Below are 22804 nucleotides of genomic sequence, written 5' to 3'. Positions count from 1 at the left end.
TTTGACAGGGACTAACACCCAAATGATTTAAGTTTATCTCCTGTAAGTACACCCACTTTGGTTACTAAAGTGTCTGCAAAATGATTCCATGTTGCTGATGAAGGCCTAAGTCCCAAAAGCTAATGCTGAAATAAAACCGGCGCTGGGTCAGACCCAGACTAAATATGGACGTAGAGGAGTTAGCCGTGTTAGTCTGTAGTCGCAAAATAGTAGAGTCCATAGCACCTTTAAAACCAACTTTATTGTAGCATAAGCTTTTGAGAACCACAGTTGTCGTCAGATGCACCTGACGAAGAGAGCTGTGGTTCTCAAAAGCTTATGCTATAATCAAGTTGGTTGGTCTTAAAGGCGCTGCTAGACAAAATATGCTGTTCCCACCAATCTCACCCTCCCAGCCCCCACCAGACCTTTCTCATGTTACTCCTCAGGAGCATTTTGTAGAGATCAGAGTCTGAACCCAACGTCTTAAGATCAAGAGTCCTTAACGAGTCCTTGATCTTAGCTCCTTGAAGCCAAACAAGTTTTCCAGGGCACGAGTTTTCAAAAGCAAAATTCCCTTACATCTAATGAAAGGAGCTTTGCCTCTTGAAAGCTTATGACCCTGGAAAGCTTGTTATTGGACTCGGTCTTGCTCTTCCAACATGGCTACCCTCTTGATATGAGTCTTTTAAAGCGCCCCCAAAATTCTGTTGATTTAGAGAGTGTGGCATTCCCAGAGACACCCAGGCTCCAACATGAAGGATGTAGGGGATGCCTGGAATCTAGCCACTCTTTTTCAACCTAACCACATTGGATCATTGGGATAAAACAGGAAAACCTTGTTAACTTCAGGTGGAAGGACACTCCAAGCTTAAAATGCAGCCTGCTATGCTTTGATTGGCTGTAGGGAAAAGTTTTTCTGGCTCCTGTTGCATAGAATTTGAAGATGCTGGACACGAAATTTGAGACTCGTTGCACGCCAAGCGCACATACACATGTACCAACACCCCCCTCCCCTTGATGCACTGGGTAGAGCAAATACTAGACGCACTAGTAATGTGTGGCAGTCTGAAGGCATCTTATTATCTTTTGCAAAACAGCACAACCCTAAGAAGAGTCGCTCTAGTCTAAGCCTACTGAGATCAATGGGCTTAGACTGGAGCAACCTTTCTTAGGATTGCACTGACAGTATCATTAAGAAGGCTGTTTCCTTATCACTGGGGGTGAGTCCAACATTTGGCCACAGACATGGTCTCTGCCAGGGGTCATTTCGTAGAAAAGGAGCTGGAGGATCTCATTAGCATAACATATTAGCATATGCCATGCCGCTTGCCATCACTGCAAGTGTCATTAGTATAACTGATTTGCATATGCCACACTCCCTAACACCACCTATTCTGGCTGTTTCGGACACAACCCTGGCCTTTCAGGGCCGAAATTGGGCCCAAAATGGCAAAAGGGGGCTGAAAAGGGCCCCAAAATGGTCAGGATCGGGCCACTGATGAGCAGGAGAGTGATCCACCACCCGTCAGAGGCCTGATCCAGGTCGTTTCAGTTCCAATCCAGGCCGAAACGGGCCCAAAATGGCCACCTGACATGTGACCTCTTTGGGAAACTGCCGTAACCGCGTTCCTGTGCATTCCCCCTCGAAATGAGCCCTGGACTCTGCCATGATGCTCAATCACACAACATGCTTACTACTATCACCAGTAATTCACTCTGTACGTTGTTTGGGCAAGTAAAGAGTCAAACTCCAAAATGTTAAATAGACAGGGCAGTTTACACAAGATTTAGCTAATTACAATTTAGGGGAAATATTTTATTTATCTAGAAACACAAAATAAAATCATTTCTTTAAAAAAAGATGACAAAAAAGTATTTAAATAAAAATGACCAGAAATTTTTTTCTTTATGAAATGTTATGGCACAAAAGTTCAAGACAGTCATAAATCCAGTTGCCACAACCTCTAAGCATTATCTGTTGCACTTTTTTTTTTAGAATTTTTCTATAAAGATTTTTATTAAAGATATTTACATGTCATTAAGATGTGTAAATATATCTACAGCAGATTTGGGGAAAAGGAATCATCTTAAGAGGGGGGGGGGGAAATCTTTAAATACAAAAAAAGTAAAAATAAAGGGGAAAAAAAATAAAGTTCATCCCCCAGGTGTGAAGAGATATCGGCCCCCATCATCCCAAAGTTTTGTGATGAGGCAGTTTTGAGGTTCTGGCCCGCCTTTTGTCAAGGTCAAGCCAAGGTTGTGTAGTTTGTAGGGCATGCAATGAACGGTTCCATGAAATTGTCAAGTTCACCAGTACTTTTGTTTTTTGTGAGTGTTTAAGAAACACTAAAAACGTCTCATTATGTTGGCCTTAATCCCAGTCTATGCGGACCCCCACCAATGTCTATGGGGATTCTTCTTTTCCCTCCTCTCTTTTAAACACAAGAGTTCCTCAACTGCTGAAGTTTGCTTTTCAGCTGCTCCCGTCGCCTCCGCAGCTGTTCCTTTTCAGCTATCAGTCTGTGTTCCTCCGACTGGATGGAGAGGACGTATTCTGTGGCTTTTTTGAGGATGACTACCTTCGGTGCCTTTTCGTTGTTGGCCACCTCTGGGATCTGGTCGCGCAACGCAAAGAAACTCAACTTGAGCTCGTTCCGCCTCTGGCGCTCCAAGACGTTGTGTGTCCGCCGCTTGTCGTTCTCTTCCGAGTCTGACGTACGAGGGCTTGAGCATTTGCGGTTATTGCTAATCTGCTTCAGAACACGGCCACTGTCCAATTTTAACCTTTTGGCGGAGGGGTAGTCGACCCTTGTGGACGGGGGAGCAGCGTAGTTATGTTGGTGGATGGGGACATGACACCGTTTGAGCACCAATGGACTGTGGGGCGGCTTACTGTGTGCGTTGGACTCTGACTTCTTGGCGGCAGGCTGCCTTTTCTCTACCGTCACAACATCAATTTCTTCCTCCTCCTCCTCCTCTTGTTCCTCCTCTTCTTCTGAAAAGAAAAGCAGACAGGTTAAAATAATTGCCTTTCCCTCCTCGCCCACGCACAATGCATTTAAATTATTACTTTGAAAATGGATGTTTTTTTTCTTCTTTACAGTTACACAAAGGGGACAAGCTGACCTTAAAAACCAGATTGAAAAATATTGTGTAACCGGCTTCTGAAAGCTGAACTTCTCCAGGGGAGGGGGCCCCATAATGGTTATGCAACAGAAGTACGGTTGAGAAGACGCTTTGCACATTTTCTAGAGGATTCCACGAAGGGCTGTTAACTGAATCCTGGCTTCCAGATCTCAAGATGTTGAAATTACAAGATTGCATAACTCTCAACAGCAGCCTTCCAAAGACAGCAGAGCAAGGGCAGATCTTAGTCAACAAGGGAAGCGCAGTGCAGTGGTTAGAGCACTCGTCTAGGATCTGGAAAATGGGTTCAAATGCCATCAAGCTCTCTGGGCGACCTTGGGCTGGCCACCCATTCTCAACCTAACCTACCACGCAAGGTTGTTGTGATGAGAATCAGCGATGTCGTGTTGAGCTGCTTAGAGGAAGGATGCTATTAAGCATGCAAGGCAGGTAAGGTAGCAGCTTGCATGTACAGGAAGTGATGTTAAACGTGTTATCTAGGCAACTGCAATGTGTGAACAGAACGAAGTGCCAAGCTGGCAGAACTGTGGCCATCAAATCCACTATGGACACAGCACCTGGCCAGGCTGGCAATTAACCTCTGTTCACACATTACACTTAACCGTGTGAGGATATGGCTGGGGGAAGACATTATTGTGCATGTGGTTGTCTGAACTGGGTCAGACAGAGCCGACTATGCAAACAATCAACATGCCAACAGCACGGAGACTGCTGAAGCCGCGCCCAGGAATTGCGCAATATAGTGTGCCTTCACCTTAAGAACACCTTTAGAAAAAGCTCTCCCCACACTGAGATTTGCAGCATAAAGATCACCTGGCAAGATCATTATTTAGTTCTGCCTAATGCGGGCGTTGTCGTATGAAAAAGCTACCTGAGAAAATGTCCTGGAAAAAAAACCGCACTCCCTCCCACCCCAAGCTTTCTCTCCTGTTTGCTACCCCGCCCTCCTGAATGCCTTGAAGTTGCTAACTCTTCCCCACTACCTGCGCAGGAAGTCAGAACAGGAGACAAATTCAAGGACGAATCCCCTAGGTTTAAACCGCCTGCTTTCCCCCAAGGAACGGAATTTGCAAGAAGCCCAGCTGCGAGTGTCACTAACGTGGCATTTTTGAAAAAGCATGCATGCGCTAATGGAGGAGGGGAGGCTGCAGAGGCACGGAAATATTTGGGGCAGGGGGGAGGAAAGACACGTCTCTCGATATTCACACCAGCCAGCGTGTGGTTTTAAGAAAACACAAGGCATTCCTCTAGGATTCATTACACAAACACTGAGCAAGCTGTAGCGTGATTACACGCCAAACACCTTGAGCCTCCCGCCCCAGATTCATCAATGTTCTGATGCACTGCAAGGAAAGGTTTGAGATACTTCCATGTTTACAAGCAAGGGGAGACCAAATACCAGGGGCTCTTATGCAAGCCTTTAATCTCAAGGGCTGCCCCTTTTGATGGCCTTGGGCTGCAGCCCCCCCCCCCTAGACAGTGCCGTCTTGCAGACTTTTTTATTTGGCCCTGCAGATGCAGGTTCAAACCTCTCCCCAGCTACGGGCTGACCCAGCTACCTCCAGCAAAAACCATTCACAGCCTCAGTGCTCCCACCTGCACAGTGGGAACAATTCAACTGGGGAAGAGGTGAAGGAACAGAGATTGCACTGCTCCACCTTCTGGTGCGGCGAGCTTTCTCTGAGCAGCGCTGATTAAGGTCTTTAAAGAGGAGACCGACAACTTCTGTTTTTTTGGAAGTAAGTAGTCTGGCGACAGAACGAAAGATAGAGAGGAAATAAAACCCTCGAGGAGCAAACTCCTCCCTAGCAACCTTAAAATACTTTCCCAAGTGTCCCAACAGACAGGAGCAAGGAGGGAACCAGCCCTAGAGGCCACATCTCCCCCAACTGCAGGCCAAATTTCATTACAGCTTCTGTGCCTACAGAAACGATTGGAACAGCAACCCTCTCTCGTTGTGTATACTGTACACACACATACTTACCTGTGAACTTTGCCAAACCTACAATCCTAGAGGCACTTACTTAGGACATTACTGAATGTAGTGGGGCTTATTTCCAAGCAAATATGCTGAGGACTGCACCAGTTCCCACCCAAAGGCACATTTTTCTAAGACACAGTGACCTCCCCCTCCACTTGCCAACCTCCAGGTGGTGGCTGGAGATCTCCCAAAACTGCTATTTATCTCCAGACTGCAGGGATCAGCTCCCCTGGAGGAAATGGCTGCTTTAGAAGCTGGACTCCAGGGCATTATACCTCTCTGAGGACCCTCCCCAGGCTCCTGCAAATCTCCAGGAATTTCCCAACCTGGAGTCGGCAACCCCACCTCCACCCCAGCAGTCCAGCCAGAGTATCCTTCAATGGGGATTAAGTCCCATTGAACATAGTGAGGGTTTACTCCCAAGTAAACACGCCGAAGGCTTGCATCGCCAATCAGGAGGCCTCAAACACCAAGTGTTTAAGGGGCTCTGAGCTCCACCTTCTCCCAAAACTCCGCCCCCCGAAGGGAAGTCCCGCCAGCGTTACCCGCAAGAGGCGTCACGGCCCACTGTAAGTCAAGGGGCTTAGTTCCAACCCTGCAATGGGCATTAAGTCCCACTGAAGAGGCGGGGCTTTCTCCCAAGCAGCCACCTTTAAGGATTTCATTGCAAGCTGAGCAAGGGTCAAACGCTAAGCATTTAAGGGTCTCCCAGCTCTAACTTTCCCCAAAACTAACCCAGCAGTGACTTCCACCCTGGAAGTCCAGCTAGCTAGAGGATTCTGCAACAGGCATCAAGTCCCACTGAAGTTAGGGGGCTCACTCCCAAGCAGCCACGTTTAGGGATTTCACTGCAAACTAAGCCAGGCTCAAATGCTAAACGTTTGAGGCGTTCCCAGCCCCACCGTTCCCCACGAGTAACTCCGCCCCGCCCCCCACCCTCCAGACAAGAGTTCCCCAAAGGCTCACCAGAGTCGCTGCTGGTGTTGGGCGGCGTGTCCTCCCCGAGCAGGGAAGCCGGGCTGGCCTCGGGGGCGGCGGCTGCAGCGCCTTCGACGGGCTTGGGGGCCTTGTGGCCCAGCGGGTAGGGGAAGACGACGGAGGGGTCGATGCACTCCGCGGCGGCGTCGCCCAGCTCTTGCAAGTAGGCGCTGCCGGGCGAGGCGGAGGCGGCCGAGACGGGCGCCTGGGGCGGCGGCGGCGTCGAGGGCGGCGGCGGGCTGTCGGTGCTGCGGGCGCCCTCCCGCCGGGTGGCCTGGTAGGAGGCGAGGCGCTCGGAGACCACCTTCTTCAGCTTGGCGGCCGCCGCGCCGCCACCGCTCCACATGCAGTCGTGGATGATGATGGACTTGAACGCCTCGTCGTTGGGGTCGCAGATGAAGCTCTGGTTGACGGCGTCGCTGCCCAGCAGCTCCGTCACCAGCTCCAGCTGGTCGGCGCTGGACGGGAAGCAGCCCGAGCGGCGGCTGGGCGAGAGGGGCGGCGTGGGCAGCAGCTCGAACTTCTTCCAGATGTCCTCCGACGGGGCGGGCGGCTGCAGCTCGCAGCCGCGCTGCTGCGCCGCCAGATAGAAGTTCTCTTCCTCCTCCTCAAAGTAGAAGTAGGGCTGCACCGAGTCGTAATCGTAGTCATAATTCCGGCTCGGGAAGCTGGGGACCGTCAGAGGCATGGCGGCGGAGAAGGGGGCCTGGAAGGGAGGGGCGCAGGGATTAGTTAGCTGGCGAGGGGTCCAGGTTGGAGACCGGGCGCATGGGACCACCACCTTCAGCATCTTACCCAGACAAAAAACCCACGCGGGAACCCGGAGTAATTACTCCGCTTCTGGCGCTAATCCGGATCAGGTTGGCCTGCACTGGAGTCCAATGGCACCTTAGAGACCAACAAGGTTTTCGAAGAGTGTAAACTTTCCGGAGTCAAACGCTCCTTCAGGTACCTCCAGGTGTTCAGGTGCAGCAGATACTTTCATGTATTTGAAAAAGGTAACTTTGACTCTCTGAAAAACTTTGTTGGTCCTTTAAGGTGTCACTGGACTCCAATTCTAATAAAGCACGAATCAGAATCTCCTTTGCATTGTAAACAAACATTGCAAGGGAAAGAAAAAAAAATCCAATCTTTAAAGACGGCTGTCCAGCATTCGGGGCAGCTAATCCGCAGCAAGCACCAGGAGTCAGGAAAGCAGTACCCCGCCGCGCCCCCCTCCAGCTGCCTGCAAGCCATTTCGGCTCCAGGTCCCTCCTGCAAGGCGATCCCACCTCCCGCTCAGCCGCGGCTCCAATTACCGAGCTCAGCTCTGTTGCACGGGAGTAGCAGCTCCCGCTAGGGTCGCCGGCTTCGCCCCCCTCGAGTTCTCTGGAGCGCCTTCCCTACGGGGAGGGGGCCCTGCCGCAGCCCACCCCGCATTACCCCCTGCCAAGGCAGCCTCCTCTCGTCGGAAAGGGAACGCCCCCTCGACGCCCCCCGCCCGGACTCAGCGCAGCCCCCTCCTCCAGCAACGCACCCGCGGCGACTTTGGGGGGAAAAACCAGTTCGCGCAAGCAGCGCCTCCGATGGTCCCTCCTCGCCCCCACCCAGCCGCCCCGATAAAGCCAACGGCGCGCTCACGCCCCGGCAAATCCTTTCCCAGGCAAGATTCCGGGTTCGCGCCGGAGCAAGCCCGGGACTCGAACCCGCGGCGCCGCGGCAGCCGCCTTCCAAGCCGCGCCTCCCCCCGGCGGCGGCTCAGGATTCACTCCCAGCCGCCGCCGCCGCTCCCAGCCCCCTCCCGGCTTCCCCGCCCCTCTGGATGACAGCACCGGCGCGGCAATAGCTGCCCTCCTCGACCCACGTCCCGAGGCGGCAACCCAGGGGTGGGGGCAGCCGAGTCCTCCGGCCAAGGAGCGCCGCCACCGGCTGCAACCGGCGGCGGGAGAAGCCTGCCCACCTACCCGCCTCCCTTCCTCTCCGGCGCTTCCCCATTTCGCTCTCTCCTCCCGATCCGGGGCAATCATTCCGGAACAGTCCCACGCAGGCTTCAAGCCTAAGGACACTTTCCCGCAAGGCAACCTGGTGGGCTTACTTCCGAGTAGACCCGCTTAGGACTGCTCCGACGAACAAACCCCCCCCCCCAATTACACAGGTTTCAGCGCAAGCTTAGCCGTCCGCACCTCCGCTTGTCCATAGGCGACTCTCAAGCCGCGTCTTTTCCCAAAGCAGCAAAACTTACCAAAAAAGCATAAAAAACTGAAAGGCAAGCGGGCGGGGGAAAGGGTCCCTTCCTCCGCGCCCACCAACATAGTTGCCACCAAGGAGAAAGCAGTATTTACTCCTTATCTACTCCGCACAAACCTCGCTCCTTCCCCTCCCGAGCCCCGCCGCCTTTCAAAGCGCGCGGCTCTTTCGAGGACTCGCGAACGCGGACCCCGTCCCCCAGTCCCTCGGCTTGAAAGCGACCCGGTCCCGATCAACCCGTCCCTCCATGCAACAAAAAAGCAGCGCGAGAAAAAAAAAGCCATCTAGTTGGTCTTTAAAGGTGCTACTGGACCCGGATCGTGCCGAAGAATGCGAGCGAAAGGACTTACCGGTTCCTTCCAGATACCGGCTAGGCAATCCAGCGGGCCGGTTTTACGGAACGGTGCAAAAAAAGGGAAAAAGATAAGGATTCCAAAGAGAAAAACCGCCCCGGAACAATCGCGGGGCGCTTTTGCCTTCCCTTCTCGCGCTGGATTTCTTCGCCGGTCTCGTTTGGAGAAAAGCAAGCGGGATACTGTAAGTCCAACAAGCGGCTGGCGGCGGCTGGGGAGAGCCGGGCTGGCTCCGCGTCCCTTTTAAAACTGGCGAGGAGAGGGTGGGTGGGCTGCTTCCCTCGCTTCCTCCCCCCCTTCGGCTCCTCCCGACAGAGCCAGCGAGCGCTCCGCGACCCTCCCGCTCGCTCGCCTCTCCGGCAAAATGCTGAGTGCGGTAGGCAGGCCGGCCTTTATAGACGCTCGCTCCGCCCCCCTCCCCTTTCCCGCCAAGACTCCGGCAGCTTCTTTGCAAAAAAAGGGGACGCCTCCTCGGGAGTAGCAAGAAGAGACCCCCCCCCCCCCAGAGCAGAAGACTGGAGCGAGCGAGCCCCCTCCTTCCTTCTCCCGGGATTGGCAAGCAGCAGGCACGGCTGCCGTTGCAAGTCAAAACGGGTGGCAGCTGGAGGAGGGGAGGGGGCTGCATTGCAAGGGAAGGGGGGGCTGTTTGGGAGGGGAAGGGGCGCGCCCCCGTAGCCGGAGCGCGCGCCCGCCAGGACACCCTGCACTGCGGCCGCTGCTGCCTCGGGACGGCCGGGTTGCTTTTTTTACTATCGCAGCCCCGACGGAAGTAAACATAGTAAAAAGCACCGGGGCGGGGGGCGATCGGCGCACCGGCGTTGTGTGTGTGTGTGTGTGTGTGTGTGTGTGTGTGTGTGCTGCTGCTGCTGCTGCTGCCTTAAGGCGCTCGCGATTATTTCCACTTTTTGCTATTAGCTTAGCTCTCCCTCCTGGTTGCCTTCGAAATCATATCCGAAGCAAGGGAAGCGTTCGGTTAAGAGCACGCGAAGGGAGGGACTGGATTCCGAAGAAACGGGCAAGGGATCGGGTGGCGGGGAAAGCTGGTTAGGGAGAGAAAGGCGAGCAGGCGAGCGTCCTCTCCTCCGCCCCGAGCCTTCGTTTCTCGCCGGCGCTTCAGAGCGGCTTAATTCCTTGCAAAGAGCGTTCTCCGATGCATGTTTTACTGGGAGGCGAGGGCATTGCTTTGCAGCTTGCAAAGCTAAGCGAAATCACCTGGTGCAAGTTTCCAGGCTCTGTAGGATTCTTCATCAGACTGGATGTTTGGGTGTGTTTGGTTTCCTCTCTGGGTTGCAAGTCTGCTTCGACCACAGTCGCTAAAGGCGCTTTCCCGGGAGCGCGGAATCCAAGAGGAATTGGTTCCGAGTAGACCCGCTTGGGCGCGCCCCCTCCCTTTCCCAGGCTACTCTTGAGGGGAGACGCCGAGCTCTTAGTGCAGAGCCTCCGGGTCACGATTATTTCCCCTTTTCGCTGTTAGCTCTTCTCCCGGGTCTCTTGGTTGCTTTCGAAATAATTTACGAAGCAAGGGCAGTTTTTAGTAAAAGTTGGGGCGCGGTGGTGGTAGGACTGGATTCCCAGTTGTGTGCTGGGGAGAGCCGGGTGAGGAAGAAAAGGGGAGGGGGCGACTCTCCCCTCCTCCGCCCTCAACCTTTGGTTTCCGCCTGAGCTCAAAACCGGGTTGGTTCCGTGCAGAAAGTGCGCCACACGAGCATTCTCCGGTGCAGAGTTTACCTTGAGCAAGGGCGTTGCATTGCGGTTTGCAAACCAACCGAATTCACCGGGTGCAAGCTTTCGGGTTCTGCGGGAGTCTTCGTCGGGCTAGATATTATTAAAACACAAAAGGGAGGGGGGCACCACACGTTTTCCCTCAACGCCGTGACCAGAAAGATGAGCCCCCCTCCCGCTTTTCTTTTTAACCTCCCGCCTGCCGAAGACTTCTGGAGAATCCGGTAGTTTGCGCCAGGTGTTGCGTTATTTTGGCGGGTCTTCCTCGGTATCGCAGGCTGTTTCTTTTTTCCTGGAAGCGGCAAAACGGTCTAGGCATGCCATTGGCTCAAGCACGCTATGGATGGTAAAGAAACCGCTGCAAGTTTCCGGGGGGGGGGGGTTCTGGGGAACTCTTTGGGTTCTTCTGCCCCCCCCCTTACTCTTGCGATACAATATCAGGGTGGCGAAGGTGAGCGGGTTCACCTACAGACGCGACTATTTCGAAATCCGATTTTCCCGGGGAGGAAGGAGGGGGGATAGGAAGCGGAGAGCCGGTCACTAAGGAAGCCCGGAGGCTCTGGAGTTTGACAGGCTTTGCAGCTGGGGCTTACTTCCGTGTAAAGGTGCTCAGGACGGGGGTTAAGCCTTGCCTCCGCTTTCCAGCTGGTGAGAGCTTAACGCAGCAACTCATTTCTTTTTGCAAATCTTCGCGCGCAGCTGCATTGGGAGGCTTGCAGGCTGCGACACCCCCCCAACCCCTCCTGGGGGTGTGGGCGACCCCGACGCTCGGCCCCGATGCGATGCCAGTTCGGGGCGGGGAACTGCATGCAAACCGAAACTCTTGCAGTGCAATCCTAAACAGAGTCACACCAGCCTAAGCCCATTGGTTTTAATGAGCTTAGACTGGAGTAACTCTATTTAGGATCGCGCTGTTCATGCTCGGCTGGACCCAAAGGAGGCATGCATGCGTGTGACAGCTCGGTCGCCGCACACCCCCTTCCTATTGACCCACGTTTGTCGATCCTTTGCAAAGCGAAGCGGGATAGGAGGGGGTGCGCAAACCTCTTCAGCTCCGGTTTCAGCCCCCTTTGACTCGGATTAGATCGGCACCTTTCAATGCCGGGTGGGGCGGGAGTTTCAAAGGGGCAGCCTCCTTTTGAACAAATCGGCGTCAGCCCCGCTGCTGCCGGATCCGCTTTGCCTCGGAGCCCATCTCTTTCCCGTGCAGCCCTCCCCCGTTCGCATGCTGGGTGTGTAATTATTGCAGCGCCCCCCGCCCCAGCCCTCACCTCTTTCAGCTGGCGGGCCCGAGATCAGCTGTAACGCCTTTTAAAATGTTAATAGTGATGACATTAAACCCCGGCGGAGCCCATTCAACTGGAGATTCAATTTAAGCAACAGAAAGGACGCCTTTTTAAAAAAAAAAAAACGCAATTTGAATGTGCAAAGATTTTAATTGCAGGTGGGTAGCCCGTGTAGGTCTGATTTTAAAGCTGCTGTCGAAACTGGACCTCCTTGCGAGTCAGTTTTCTCCCCCCCCCCCCGCCTTGAAATCAGCCTGATTTATCAAACTGATGAAACCCATTCAGCTGACAAAGATTCAGTTCAGCAAGCGAGACAGGCGCCTTTTAAAATGCACCTTAAATTTGCAAAGACAAATGTACCCTCCTTGCGTCTCAGCACTCCTTTTGAAACGAGCCCGACTCGTTTCCCAGGGAGATGCATTCTCTCGTTCCTGAAAACCAGCATCTTTCCAGTGTCACCAGAACTCCCAGAACCAAGCGAAAACTTTGAAGATTTAATGGAGACGCAATGCCAAGAGCTAGCGTTTTCCAAGCCGACGACCCAACCGGCTTGCTGCTGGGCCTGCTTAGATGAAACATGCATCCTTCGGGAGACAAAGACCGCTGCCCCCCCCCCCTCAGTTGCACAAGCACAATCGATCGGGTTGCGATTGCCCAAATATTTGTGCGACCCTCTCCCACTTCCTCCAGCGCCCAGCCCGGCAAGCGCCTCCGCCGCCGGCTAAAGTAAAGTAATTGCGCCCTCTAGTGTTTGCTGAAGAAAGCGGGGCGGGGCGGCGGAGAAAGTAATTGACTCACCTGTTCAGTCCAGATCGGTTTCTTTTGATAAGGTGCGTGGGAGCTTTGTGACTGTTCGACCCGGTTTTATTGCTTGGAACCGCAGAGAAAAAAACTGCCTGGCCGGGAATTTTGGCCAGGCGGTTTTGACTCACACGGTGCCTTGAACTATTGCGATGGCATCTGTAGTTCCACTCCACTTAGACGCTTTTTCCAGATTTCACTTGTCTGGTATTTGCATGCATTTCTAAATAGGGTTACCAGCTGGCCAGGGGGAGGGGGGGGGAAGCCCTTTCTTAAGCTTCAAAGGGTCTCCTGACCTGTGGAAATCAGCCACAGCTCCCCCCACCACCACCTTCAGAAGTTGCAGATGGGATGTGCAAAAGCCATAGGAGCAGAGGTGATGAAAACAGTTGGCAACTGTACGCTTTATGTTGTCACCTTTTACAACTGGCAGGTTTCCTGTACTGGGGGTGACATCCTGACATGCAGAAATGAATCAGAGGAAGTTTCTGTCTCTGTTTTTAATCTCCGTACGGGGAAACGATACCGGTGCTTAGATTTGCTGCCCCCAAATGTGATGAGATGACTCTCGCTCTTGTAAAAAAAAGAGAGATGAGACGGGTTCCTGGAGGAGGTTATCAGTGCCTAAATGGAACTTTTAAAAAACAAAATCCAGTGGCATCATAAAGGGGAACAGCCTTCATTTCATAAATAAATGCTAGTCTTGAAGGAGGCACGGTAACATCAAGTCTAGACTACTGTAATACACTCTACGTAGGTCTCCCCTCAAAGCCAACTCGGAGATGCCGGCTAGTACAGAGTGCCACAGCTCCTTTACTTTCAGGAGCTAGGTGGGGCATGTATATCACTCCCCTTCTGCAGTTGATCCGCTGCCCGCCAGGCTCAGTTCAAGGTTTTGATTATCACATACAAAGCTCTTCATGGCCTTGGCTCCTCATATCTGCGCATATCTGCCTTTCCTCCTGTGTTCCGTCACGGCAGCTTTGCTCATCCGAACAGGGCCATCCCCAGATACCACCCTGCAACTGGGCAAAATCGGTTTCCGCCCGTACATGCCGCCTTCTCTGTGGTGGCCCCACCTCGTAGAACAGCCTGCCTTGGTTGGTCAGGAAAACTTCCACTCTCCTGTCCTTCCACAAACTATGCAAAAAAATAATAATAATATCCAGGTCACCCAGATCGTAGTTTGTCACTCTAGCCACTGCACCATACTGGCTCTCCCCAAGTCTATATTTGTAGCCCGCCTTCGTTTTTTATATTAATTTTACTTCACTCATACTCCGCCCCCCTAGGCAGTTATTTTGGGGTGACACTCGCTACCCTTTCTCAAAATTATTTTACTGTTATTCCCCCCTTTTTTCCCCAATGGGGACCCAAAGCAGCTTACGTCATTCTCTTCTCCTCTATTTTGTCCTCACAACAGCCTTGTGAGGTAGGTTAGGCTGAGAGAGAGTTGACTGGCCCAAGGTCACCCAGTGAGCTTGCACAGCAGAGTGGGGATTCGAACCTGGGGTTTGCCAGACCCTACTCTTACAGTCTAACCACTACACCACACCAGCAATGTGTGTTCCCGCTTTCAGAAGTTTGGCAGCTGAATATTAGAGAATGATTCTTTTCTGCTTCCCGGATAATGCACTTTCAATGCACTTCATTAATAGTTTGAGGTGGATTTTTTGTTCCGCACACAAAAAAATCCGTTCCAAATGATCCATAAAGAGGATTGGAAGTGCATTATCCAAAATGTGCGGAATCACTCACGTTATCATATTTGAGTGTGGCAGGGGTTTTTTTTCCTTTTAAAAGAGCTGTTTCACTCTGAGGCAGTGTGGCGCGGTAGTTAGGAGTGTTAAACCTGAGTCATAGATCCAGAGGAGTTGGCCGTGTTAGTCTGTAGTAGCAAAATCGAAGAGAACTGTGGTCCTCGAAAGCTTATACTACAGTAAAGTTAAAGGTGCTACTGGACTCGTTTCGATTAAACCTGAGCTGGGGTCTTTGTCCTGAAGCTCATTGACTTAACCTGAGCGTGTTGCTCTCCCTCAGTGGTGGGAAGTGAGTCAAGTTGGAGCTGACACATGGCAGAGGTGGTTTGCCACTACCTTTCTCTGCATAGCAAGCCTGCACTTCCTTGGTGGTCTCCCATCCAAGTACTAACCAGGGCCGACCCCGCTTAGCTTTTGAGATCTGACGAGATTGGGCTAGCCTGTGCTATCTTAGTCAAGGTTTGTCTTAACCTAGGCTGAGGATGAAATGGAAGCGGAAAGCAGGATTGCTGCCCAGCGGCACTTTAGATACCAACCAGATTTCCAGCGTGTGAGGTTTCGAGCATCAGAACTCCCTTCTTCAGACACCTGGAGGAGGAAAGAACCATGTCGGTCTTTCTGTGCTCTGTGGAAGAAGTGTGGGATCCAAATGCGATGGAAAAGCTTAAAAGGCCTGCTTTTTGAAAGAGTTAAATTGCAAAGAAGCAATGCAGTTTAAGAACATGTGTTTTGGTTACTTTCTAATTAGTCTAAGCAGTATCAGCACCAGCCAGTCAATCTCTTTTGGTTTTGAAGAAAGGCAGCTTTGCATTTGGCACACATGTCTAGTACACATGTCTCTGTGTAGGATTTAAATGCTAAAGTGCTCTTGGCACAGCTGGCCAGTGATGCTGGGAACGCTTTAACCCTTCCCCTTGCTCCAGCTGACTAGCGGGCCCACCAGTCAGCTGGAGCAAGGGGGGTGATTTAAATGTTAAAATACTCCTAGCACACAGTCATTCTCTGTGTAGGATTTAAATGTTAAAGTGCTCCTGGCGCAGCTGGCCAGTGATGCTGGGAGTGCTTTAACCCTTCCCCTTGTTCCAGCTGACTGGCGGGCCCACCAGTCAACTGGAGCAAGGGGGGTGATTTAAATGTTAAAGTACTCCTGGCGTGGCTTGCTAGCGACACTGGGAGTGTTTAACCTCCCCCCATGTCTGGATTCACGGATGATGAACCAATAGACTGGCTGAAAAATCATAGGGTCCATGGAAAACGGGTGTTCCTCTGACCCACCAGTTTGCGAATGCCAAACCAGGCTGGTCTGAGTGAAATTTTGGTCTGTTTTCTGGTCCATGCCCACCTCTACTCCTGAGAAGTAAATGTAAATTGGATGAGTTGGGGGTGGTGCTAAATGGTAAAATTGTATCATAGGGTTGCCAGCCTCCAGGTGGTGGCTGGAGATGTCCCGGAATTGCAACGGATCTCCAGGCAACAAAGACCTCCCCCTGTAGAAAATAAGCTACTCTGAAGGGTGAAATCTGTGGCCTTATACTCCACTGAGGCCTCTCCCCTCCCCAAACTCCACCCTCTTCATGCTTCACCACCAAAATCGCCAAGAATTTCCCAACCTGGGCCTAAAAACACACGAGCAGGATTTCCATTTCAGTTACGGTTGCCAACCTCCAGGTGGGGCCTGGAGATATCCTGGAATTGTGACTGGGCAGCTTTGGAGGGTGGACTCTGTGATATTATCCCCTCGCCGAGGTCCTTCCCCTCCCCAAACTCCTCCCAGGCTCCACCCCCAAGCCTCCAGGAGTTTCCCAACCTGGAGTTGAAAACCTTCAGTTCCTGAGGCTTGATTTCAATATGAGGCGTTTGCCTTTGGGCCTTCGTCCTCTCGCTGCATCTTGTTTCAACTGTGCAACTCTGCAACGTGCTTAATTCTTCTGCACAGGTAAGCAGCCAAGTTTAAATAAGATGCTGGGTGAACGCAAAGGCCCACAGGCCAAAGCTGTCGCTTCCCCTGGGGTCACGTTTAAGCCAAGCTTCCGTTTTGTGCTGCGGAAAGCTTTTCTTGCCTACTTGCCTGTATGTACGTTCCAGCATTGTTTGGGGGTAATTCAGTCTCCAGCCAATCAGTCAAAAGCCTTTGCTCAATGGAACTTCATCAAGATTTGTTGTGTTCCAAGACAAGTGTGAAGAAGGGGAAAGTAGATGGGCGAAAACTTCCTGCCTCTTTTGATGTGAACACAATGACATGCAGTGGCCACAAAATTACATTTTCTGCCTGGTTCAGTTTGTTGTTACGATTGGCAGAGTTTGTCCCCCTATCATCCGATAAAGAGATTTATCACTTGATCTGATCTGACCTTAGGAAGGAATGTGTTCATCTTGTGGCTAATTGTAATGAAAACCTCATCTTCCTCTTGTGGTCAGAGAAACCTGGCACCATGCCAAATAGTTTTTCCATCTTACGAAGATTGTGGTGTGTGTCAGGGCTTGCCGCCGCTGCCGCTGGGCGTGGCACTGGGCGGTCTGCTCCTGATGTCATCGGGGGGGCCAGGGATGCTGCAGGACCCTGCTCTGTGGAAGGAGGGGCGGTATACCTCACCCAGACTCCCTCTCAGTCCACTCGCTGGCCTGCTCAACCTGGCCTGCTTACCCTCTGCGTCCTCCTTCATCTCCTCCTTCCAGAACTCTCCTCCAAGCCTCCACCCCTGCATCTTACTGCTCTCACTCCACATCATCACTCCTCACTCATACCCACCACCACAGGGCTCTTCCCAGCCAGCTTTTATAGGGCTTCCTTCTACTGCCCCACCCCTCTTCCAGCCTGGTCTTGGGCTGCACCAAGCAGTTGCAGCTGGGGTAGCTGATCTGGCCCCACTGACCAGCACCAGCTGTGCCTTGTTCCCTGGCTGCCCAGCCTCCCTGCCTTGGCTGATTGCTGAAGGCCTGCCCAGCTGCAGTCCCCTGGCTAGCAGCCCGGCCTCCCTGGCTGAGCTGATGGCTGAAGGTGGGTCCAGCTGCGGCTCCTTGGCTGGTTGCCCAGGGCTTCCTGCAGAGTGCCTCCACTAGCCCCACCTGAAGTGGCTTGGCTTTTGGCAACTCCTGGGCCAGGCTGCTATTTTCTAGCTGGGGCGTGGCTTTGGGTTGTTGGGGCTGCTGCTGCTTCTCCTCCTCAGGTAAGGTCTTTGGGTGGGTGACTGCTGGGCTCCCAATCCCTCTGCCCTTGCCCCCTTCCGCCTTGCTTAGTCCCCTTTCCTTCCCTAGGGGAGTGGGACTCGCTGGCCTCTCTCTGTCTCCCCCTGCCTCCTGAGGCCCTGGGCTTTTGCCCCTTGCCCCTGGCACCGGCAGGTTCTGGCTCCATTTGCCCATGGGAGGGGTTGACCTGCTGTCCCCCGGCTGCCCCCTCTGCCTGCCAGTCAGACCGGTTGACCTGCTGTCAGCTGGCTGACCAGTTGACCTGCTGTCTGACCAGTTGACCTGCTGGCTGCTGGCTGCCCCCTCTGTTTGCCCATCAGCCCGGCTGACCTGCTGTTCCCTCCTACCAAGTCTGGGGGCTGGGACCCAGACCCCGGACAGTGTGACTCTAAAGCTTGCACACACCTACAGTAAGTTCCATTAGCACCCATGGAAAAAGATCAGGATGGGTAGCTGTGTTAGTCTGTCTGTAGCAGTAGAAAAAAGCAAGAGTCCAGTAGTACCTATGAGACTAACAAAATTTGTGGTAGGGTATGAGCTTTTGTGAGTCACAGCTCACTTCTTCAGAGTGAGCAGTGAACAGAAGTGAGCAGTGACTCACGAAAGCTCATACCCTGCCACAAATTTTGTTAGTCTTATAGGCGCTACTGGACTCCTGCTCTTTTCTACTCCACTACCATTGTGTGTCATTTAGGTAGCGCTTGTTCAATTGCAAAACATTTTATGCTCTTTCTGTTCTCTTCAACAACTCTGTGAGATGGGGGGGGGGGTCTCCTGCCTTACAACAAACAGGAAAACTAAGACTGAGGGAAAGCTGAAGATCATGCAGTCCCTGCTTTGGAGGTCTTATAGCTGAGAAGTTGGTTAGAAGTGTTAAATTATCTAAAAGCAATAAAAACGGCTTTTTTTCAGCAGGAACGCAGTGGAACGGAGTTCCAGAACCTCTTGAAAATGGTCACGTGGACGGTGGCCCCGCCCCCTGATCTCCAGATAGAGGGGAGTTTAGATTGCCCTCCACACCGCCAAGTGGCACAGAGGGCAATCTAAACTCCCCTCTGTCTGGAGATCAGGGGGCGGGGCCACCGGCCATGTGACCCTTTTCTCCAAGGGCAACCCACTGAGTTCTACCACCTCTTTTCCCAGAAAAAAAGCCCTGAATAAAACAATAAATAGCTTCAATCCAAAACTGGAGTTAAGAGTAGTCAAGGGCAAAAGACAAGAAGACTTCTGTATCTGTAATATTTTCAATGGGTGAAGTTTTCTGTACGGCAAGCCACATCTGTCAAAACACCTTTGTTTGCACAACTATTTGAGTTACGCATGGGGACAGTCCGTGATTCTGGGGCCCTGGATAAAAGTCAGCTCACATGTTCTTTATTCCCACCCAAACCATTGAACAAGAATAAAGGGATGGGTGGGTGGCTCATGGGGTACGCCGAGCCCAGCTTCCCTGCTTACCTCTCCAGCTCCTTCGGCCCACCGTCCACCACCCGGAGAGGCATTGGCAGGAATTGTCCCCGATCCTTGGTGCTCTGATCTGCAGGTGATGGTTGGCAATGAGAAAACAAGAGCAGCTGTTAAGTACAGCTCTCTTGCCCAGGTGCCCAGGATGGAGCTGGCTGATTGAAGGAAGTTGGCAAGTGGGCACATGTGTCCGGGGTCTGAGCCCCAGCCCCCAGACTTGCCAGGAGGGAACAGTGGGAGGCAACCAGGAGGCAGCAACCCTGCCACCCCAGCCAGCAACCAGGTCCAGAACCTGCCTACTCCAGGGGGAAGGGGCAAAAGGCCAGAGCCTCAGAGGGCTGGAGGGAGCAGGGAGAGACCAGCTAGCCCCACCCTCCAGGGGGAGGAGAGGGGGCTAAGCAGGCCAGAGGAAAAGGGCCAAGGCAGGGGGAATAGGGGCCCAGCAGCAGCCCAAACGGAGCTCTTACCTGGCAGGGAAGAGAAGCAGCCACAGCAGCTCAGAGCCATGCCCCAGCCTCCACCTCAGCTTGAAGTCAGCAGCCTGGCTCAGGAGATGCTCACAACCAAGCCCCTCCAGGTGGAGCTGCTGAAGGCACTCTGGGGGAAGAGCTGGGCAGCCAGCCAAGGGGCCACAGCTGGGCCTACCTTCAGTAATCGGCTCAGCCAGAGAGGCCTGGCAGCCAGCCAACCTAATGCAGCTGTTGCTGATCCAGGCAGCCCAGCCAGCTACCCCAGCTGCAGCAGCTTGAGAGAGCCCAGGTCAATGCTGGGAGGCCAAGGAGGGGTGTGGCCTGGCAGGCAGGACCGGCAAGGAGGGCGGGGTGCGGAGAGCAGGCCCTATAAAAGCTGGCTGGGAAGAGCTCTGGGGTGGTTGAGTGTGAGTAAGGAGCGATGGTGTGGAAGCGGAAGCAGAGCAGTGTGAGAGCAAAAGCTAGGAGGAGAGTGGATGAAGGAGGAGGAGATGACAGAGGCCAAAGAGGGTGAGTGGCACAGGTTGAGCAGGCCAGCGAGTGGACTGAGAGGGAGTCTGGGTGAGGTATACCGCCCCTCCTTCCACAGAGCAGGGTCCTGCAGAATCCTTGGCCCCCCTTTGACGTCAGGAGCAGACTGCCCAGCACCCCGCCCAGCGGCGGCCACTGCTAGCCCTGACAACATGGATGTGGCGCTATACTGTCCCTCCCTCCCTCTCGTGCCTGGTGCTGGTTGGCGCGCAAGAGAGGTTAGGTGTGCATCAAGGCCTGGCTATCTACCCGCCCGCTGTCACGGACCCCCAGCCTCTCCCCCGTGCCATCACCTTGCAAATTGCGGCTGCAGCAGCGGTAGGGCAGTGGCAGCCAAGGCAGGTGTGTGGTGTTTGCCTCCCCCAGTGCAGAACCCATGGCAGCTGCCCCGAATGCCTCATAGCTAAGGCTGCCAGTGGATACAGAGCCCTTTTCTGCAGCCCCCTTATTTGTGTTCGCAGCTTGAAATAAACTGCACGAACTATGTTCAGCCGAAACATACAGCCTAAACAACCAGGCTATGCCGCTTCTTAGGCTGCTGTGTTTCCATTGTATGACCTGGAATATTGAATGTCAAAATCTCAAAGCAATTATGGCATGAACGAACTCTTTGTTGGCTTCTTTTCCCCATAGATAAAGGTACGGCGGTTGATCATTTCCTAGCATTTTCTGACAGTTGAAAGATAGGATCCGGGTTTAAAAATAGCAGCTGATCCCATCCACTGGTAATACACCTTATTTTAAATAATAGTTTATTTTAAAAATTATATCCCCCCCTCTGCAAACCCCTGCTCGTAGTGGCTTACAGCTGTATGTTATGTGCTGTCAAGTCTCCTCCAATCTATGGCGACTCTATGAATGAAAGACCTGCAAAACTGTGAACCAAATACGAGCAGTCGGTGTGATACGGTAACTATCGGTGTACTTGGAACTGCTATGGTGTGTGGAGTGAGGGGAGATGCCAGTGGACATCCATAGAGTCTAGCCCAGGATGAAGAAAGACCGAAACGGGAATTGGAAATAGCAAGCTGTAGCCCGTCGGCTAGGTGTCTCTGGACACGTCCTTTTTCCACTCTTGGACATATGGACATTTCCTGTGTGCATTCTTCCATCTGTCTACACTCTCCCACCACCAGAATATTCATTGTATATAGAAATATATTTATTGTCTACCCGATAGACTACCTCTTCTTGTATATATATGCATTTTAAATCTTGTTTGATATATATTGCACCTCTGCACTCACTTTGGATTTAATACAAAAATTTATATCAACCTTGCATGATTAATTTTTGTGACCCTGGTTGTTGTACTTGTGTTGTCTGTATAGCCAGGGGGTTCCTTTTGTTGGTTTGGTGTGATACGGTGGCAAAAAAGGCAAACTCCGTCTTGGGTTGTATCAAAAGGGCCATTGCATCGAAATCGCAGGAGGTCATAGCCCCTCTCTATACTGCCTTGGTCAGGCTGCACCTGGAGTATTGTGTACAGTTCTGGAGGCCTCACTTCAAAGAGGGTGCAGAGGAGAGTGACGAGGATGATCAGGGGTCTGGAGACTGAGCCCTACGAAAGGCTGAGGGCCTTGGGAATGTTTAGTTTGGAGAAGAGGAGATGGAGGGGGGACATGATTCCTCTCTTTAAATATTTGAAAGGCTGTCATTTGGAGGAGGGCAAGGAGCTGTTCCAGTTGGCAGCAGAGGGTAGGATCCAAAGCAATGGGCTTAAATTACATGCACAAAGGTACCGGCTGGATATTAGGAAATACTTTTTCACGGTCAGAGTAGTTCAAAAGTGGACTCAGCTGCCTAGGGAGGTGGTGAGCTCCCCCTCACTGTCAGTTTTCAAGAAGAGGCTGGATAAATACTTGTCAGGGATGCTTTAGGCTCATCCTGCCTTGGGCAGGGGATTGGGCTAGAAGGTCTGTATGGCCCCTTCCAACTCTGTGATTCTGTGAAAATGTCCTATCATTGACTCGCTCAGATCCTGCAAACTGGAGGACGTGGCTTCTTTTATTCAGTCAAGCCATCTAGTTTTAGGTCTTCCTTTTTGCCTACTGCCACTTTCCCTAGCATTATTGACTTTTCCAGATAATCTTGTCTTCTTGTGATGTGATCAAAGTATGACAGCCTCAGTGTTCTCATTTTAGCTTCTAGGGAGAATTCAGGCTTGATTTGATCTAGTACCCACTTGTCTTTTTGGCTGTCCATGGTATCTGCAGAACTCTCCTCCAGCACCACATTTCAAATGAATCAATTTTCTTTCTGTCAGCTTTAATCTCTTAGCTCACAGCTAAGATAAAACTGTTAAAACACAACCATAAGAAACCCATGCCACCAAAGCAAGCCAGGGCGTAAAAACAGTATAAAACGTGCCCTGAGCAGCCTAAAATGACGTAAATAAAATGGAACCTTGGGCCACCGTGTCCGGATGCGTGAACCGCAGTGGCCAAACCACAATCCTTCTTTCCCCCTAAATTTTTGGTCTCTTTTCATGCTGCTGATAGAATTAGGAAAGGACAGGAAAATCTCTACGAGTCTGGTTGCTTAGAACTTTGTTTGGCAAAGCAGTTTTTACAGTCCAATCCTAAAGAAGTTACTCCTTCCTACGTTCGTTGGCTTCAGTGGACGCAGAATGGTCTAACTCTTCTAGGACTGTGTAGTCAATCGATGGCTTTACAATTTACCACTGAGTGGAACTGATGAGTAAATTAAGCTTTTCTCTCTTTGGCGTAAAAGGGAAGGGGGTCTTTTAGGGGAAGTGACTCACGGCATTTTTAAGCTCCAAATATATCACCTCTAGGTAGGAAGGCAGTTGACTTTTCTTCCAGTTTTGCCTAAATGCTTTCTGGAGTTATTTTCTGTTCCACAGAAAGCAGCAATCATTCTGCAGTAATGATATAGCCCTCTCTGCAAAGGGTGG

At 52.2% G+C, this 22804-nt stretch overlaps 1 protein-coding gene across 3 annotated transcripts; it reads right to left on the bottom strand.

Annotated features, from left to right (window-relative positions):
• Nucleotides 1-1740: 1740 nt before the first annotated feature.
• MYC (MYC proto-oncogene, bHLH transcription factor) lies at nucleotides 1741-9009 on the bottom strand. Of its 3 annotated transcripts, none has more exons than XM_054985305.1 (3): nucleotides 8665-9009; nucleotides 6077-6794; nucleotides 1741-2977 (listed from the first exon to the last, which is right to left on the bottom strand). In XM_054985305.1, the coding sequence occupies exons 2-3, from the start codon at nucleotides 6774-6776 to the stop codon at nucleotides 2418-2420; spliced, it is 1260 nt and encodes a 419-aa protein (XP_054841280.1). In that variant the 5' UTR covers nucleotides 6777-6794; nucleotides 8665-9009; the 3' UTR covers nucleotides 1741-2417. The 3 variants fall into 3 exon arrangements, with proteins under 3 accessions (XP_054841280.1, XP_054841282.1, XP_054841281.1); XM_054985307.1 differs by having other exon boundaries at nucleotides 1741-2974; XM_054985306.1 differs by lacking the exon at nucleotides 8665-9009 and adding an exon at nucleotides 6884-7057.
• Between the last annotated feature and the right edge of the window lie 13795 nt (nucleotides 9010-22804).

The sequence above is a fragment of the Eublepharis macularius genome, chromosome 7, assembly GCF_028583425.1.
Source record: "Eublepharis macularius isolate TG4126 chromosome 7, MPM_Emac_v1.0, whole genome shotgun sequence".
NCBI classification, from domain to species: domain Eukaryota; kingdom Metazoa; phylum Chordata; class Lepidosauria; order Squamata; family Eublepharidae; genus Eublepharis; species Eublepharis macularius.
The sequence above is the reverse complement of the archived record's forward strand: the minus strand, read 5'-3'. Positions and strand labels throughout refer to the sequence as shown.

Excerpts from the sequence above, each read along its gene's own strand:
- MYC (XM_054985305.1), bottom strand. The coding sequence starts at position 6,776 with ATGCCTCTGACGGTCCCCAGCTTCCCGAGCCGGAATTATGACTACGAT. Across the intron at positions 2,978-6,076 it reads CAACACCAGCAGCGACTCTG|AAGAAGAGGAGGAACAAGAG; the intron begins GTGAGCCTTTGG and ends TTTTCTTTTCAG.